At 44.4% G+C, this 2,708-nt stretch overlaps 1 protein-coding gene across 2 annotated transcripts in view; it reads right to left on the bottom strand.

Annotated features, from left to right (window-relative positions):
• Window positions 1-2,702, bottom strand: part of SMAD3 (SMAD family member 3) — a 68,437-nt gene extending 65,735 nt beyond the window's left edge. For both annotated transcript variants that reach the window (XM_005424247.2, XM_031059681.1), the window contains exon 1: window positions 2,482-2,702. In XM_005424247.2, the coding sequence (XP_005424304.1) occupies window positions 2,482-2,687 (206 nt within the window). In that variant the 5' untranslated portion in view covers window positions 2,688-2,702. The remainder of the gene's footprint in view (window positions 1-2,481) is intronic.
• Between the last annotated feature and the right edge of the window lie 6 nt (window positions 2,703-2,708).

Genomic DNA, 2,708 nt, shown 5'->3' with positions numbered 1-2,708 from the left:
TACATTTGTATTTCTAATTCCTCAGCCCTACAACAAAACAAATATTTTTTTTCCTGTCCTTTCTTCAAACAATCCCACCTGATCAGTCCAGGAATTTGCTGCATAGCCCTCATTCCCACCAGCAATGTTTCTGCAAAGCTCGAGCCCTTTTCCATGTGAAACTTGCTCTGTCTCATGGATACAATAGCTAATTTTGGACTTACCCTGCTCCTGCTGGGCCAGAGTCATCACTGGCATGGCTCCACTGTAATTCAGTCTACTGATGCATTACAGACAATGCACAACATGAACTAATCCTTAATGATGCTTTTCCCCCTCTCCCCCCTCCCCAACATATTATTTGAGTAAATAGTAAAATGACATACGTTAAAATTATTAAATGAAAATAACAAACAGCAAACTAAAACCAGGCTAAAATCGTCTTGCAAACACTAATTTCAGATGACACAGTAATCAGATTCACAGATACATTAGGACAAGCAGTGCAGCCCAGAGGAAAAGACACAGCTCTTAAAGTCACAAGGCCTGGTCAGAGCTGCAGCTCTGCAGACTTCAGGGAGATCTTTCTATGCTCCCACACAATTCCCCAACCTCTGACACACAGATGTGAACATCTCCGTGCAGAAAACCTAACCACGGTCATTTCTAAACAATAAAAAAGCAGACATGAAGTTGTGTTTAGAAACTAATGCCAAGGTACAAGGGGCTCCCACCAAAACAGGCTGATGCCTCCCCCACACCGAGGTTTAAGAGCTGCAGGATCCAGGCTCAGTGTCATAAATTAACATGAAATGTTTTAATTTCTGCACATATTTTCTTTAACAGAGGAGGAACAGCCAGGGCAATCTCTGAAGGTGAGTATTCATGACTTGTGATATATGTTTGTGTTGTTATTTATTTTCAATCTTTACTTTTTCTTTTTTAAATAAAGCATTGTGTTTGGCTCAACTCTTCTCTTCCTTTAAATCATAAAATATCAAATCCTTCCTTATCTAAACCACCTTGTTAGGAGTCACAGAAGTTCCAGGGGCCTTCATGCTCTGCTCCCTAACGGGTCAGCATCAGCCAGACACAATACCCAGGTCACAGCAGCAGGGCTGCTCCAGCAATTTTCTTCTTTTGAAATGGTAAATATTTCAGGGAAGTGCTTTAAACAGGGAATTATGTACGTGGAAAGCAAGCTGCTTACCAAGAACTTTAAAAATATGGGTTTTAAGGCGTTTGTATTGCGTGGTGGCTCTACAGGTTTTGATTTCTGCTTCAAGTAGAAGCCGGAGCTACTCTAACAAAGGCTGAGAGCTCTCATTTGCATTACTGGCCAAAATCTTAGCCACAGTCATTCAGCACCAAAAAAGATAAGGAGGCTTTATTTTTCCTTTTAAAAAAACACTGCAGTTGTTGGAAGAAAATTTTAGGAGCTCCAAACATCCACATTTCTAAGCTACTTGCTTCACTTTTTCATGCAACAGATGCTGCTTTGTATCAGCTCCTGCATATTAAATCATTCTGACAACCAAGAAAGCATACATTTGTTTGTGCCAGAGAGAAGCATGAATACACACACACACACAGATATCTTCTCACGCAGAAGCACACAATTATGCAGCATTCAAATATTTGGAATGAACTTTGGCCTTTGCTTAAAAAAAAAAAAAAAGTACTCTCAAACAACAATCAGGAACAGACCCAGCAGTCATCTGGCTGAGCTCACACAAATCAACAATCTGCAGCAATAAAACACCACTTGTAGGCAGCCATTTGAAAGTTACTTGGAAAATTATTCTTAGGTGGGATAGTTTTATACACGTCTTTTATGATTTATGATGGCCCTGTGGATCGAATTCGGAATGCAGACTAAAAATAAAATCTATGTTCATTCAAAAAATGGAGGAAAAAAATCAGTTCTATTCACTCTCACATGTGTGGGGTGTTTTTGCACTCCGAACGACCTCCTTCAGCTCTGCCATTTGCATTCCCGATTTAAAAAGTAACTCGAAAACATCAGCAGAGCAGGGCTCTAAATCACCCCTTCAGAGGAGCAATAAGGAAGAAGCCAAACAACCCAAACAAAACCGTTCTCCCGATGCACTAATCACAAGAAAATCGTAATGCAACAGCACTTGAGAACACGCTGAAACTTCTGACAATGAGAGCACCCTCAGTGAGTGGAACTGATCCGCAGCGCTTCCAACTTTTTTTTTTCTTTTTTATGATCTCGGCTCGAGGCATATTGTCTCCACTACGTTTTCCCTCTAGTTACTAGAGAGTAATTCAATTCTGTAGCCAGTTACGGGGTTTTTCTCGACTAGATAAGGAGCAGGCAGAGAGGACCAACACGGCATTGAGTGCGGCAGGGCCGGGACGCCAAACGAGCCCTCCCGGCCGTGCCGGAGCTCGGGGGTCCCTGAGGGTCCCTGCGGGTCCCGCTGCTCCCCCGCACCCCGCAGAGCCCCGGGGGCCGCGCCCTCCGCACCCCGGTACCTGGGGATGGTGATGCACTTGGTGTTGATGTTCTGCGTGGTGATCGCCTTCTCCAGCTCGTCCAGCTGCCCCGTCTTCTTCAGCTTCTTCACCAGGCTCTTCACCGCCTTCTCGCACCATTTCTCCTCCTGCCCGTTCTGCTCGCCTTTCTTCCAGCCCAGGAGCCGCTTGACGATGGGAGGAGTGAAGGGCAGGATGGAGGACATGCTGGCTGTGCCGGCAGCGCC

The sequence above is a fragment of the Geospiza fortis genome, unplaced genomic scaffold (genome assembly GCF_000277835.1).
Source record: "Geospiza fortis unplaced genomic scaffold, GeoFor_1.0 scaffold2, whole genome shotgun sequence".
Lineage (NCBI taxonomy): Eukaryota > Metazoa > Chordata > Aves > Passeriformes > Thraupidae > Geospiza > Geospiza fortis.
This window is presented reverse-complemented; position numbering and strand designations above follow the sequence as displayed.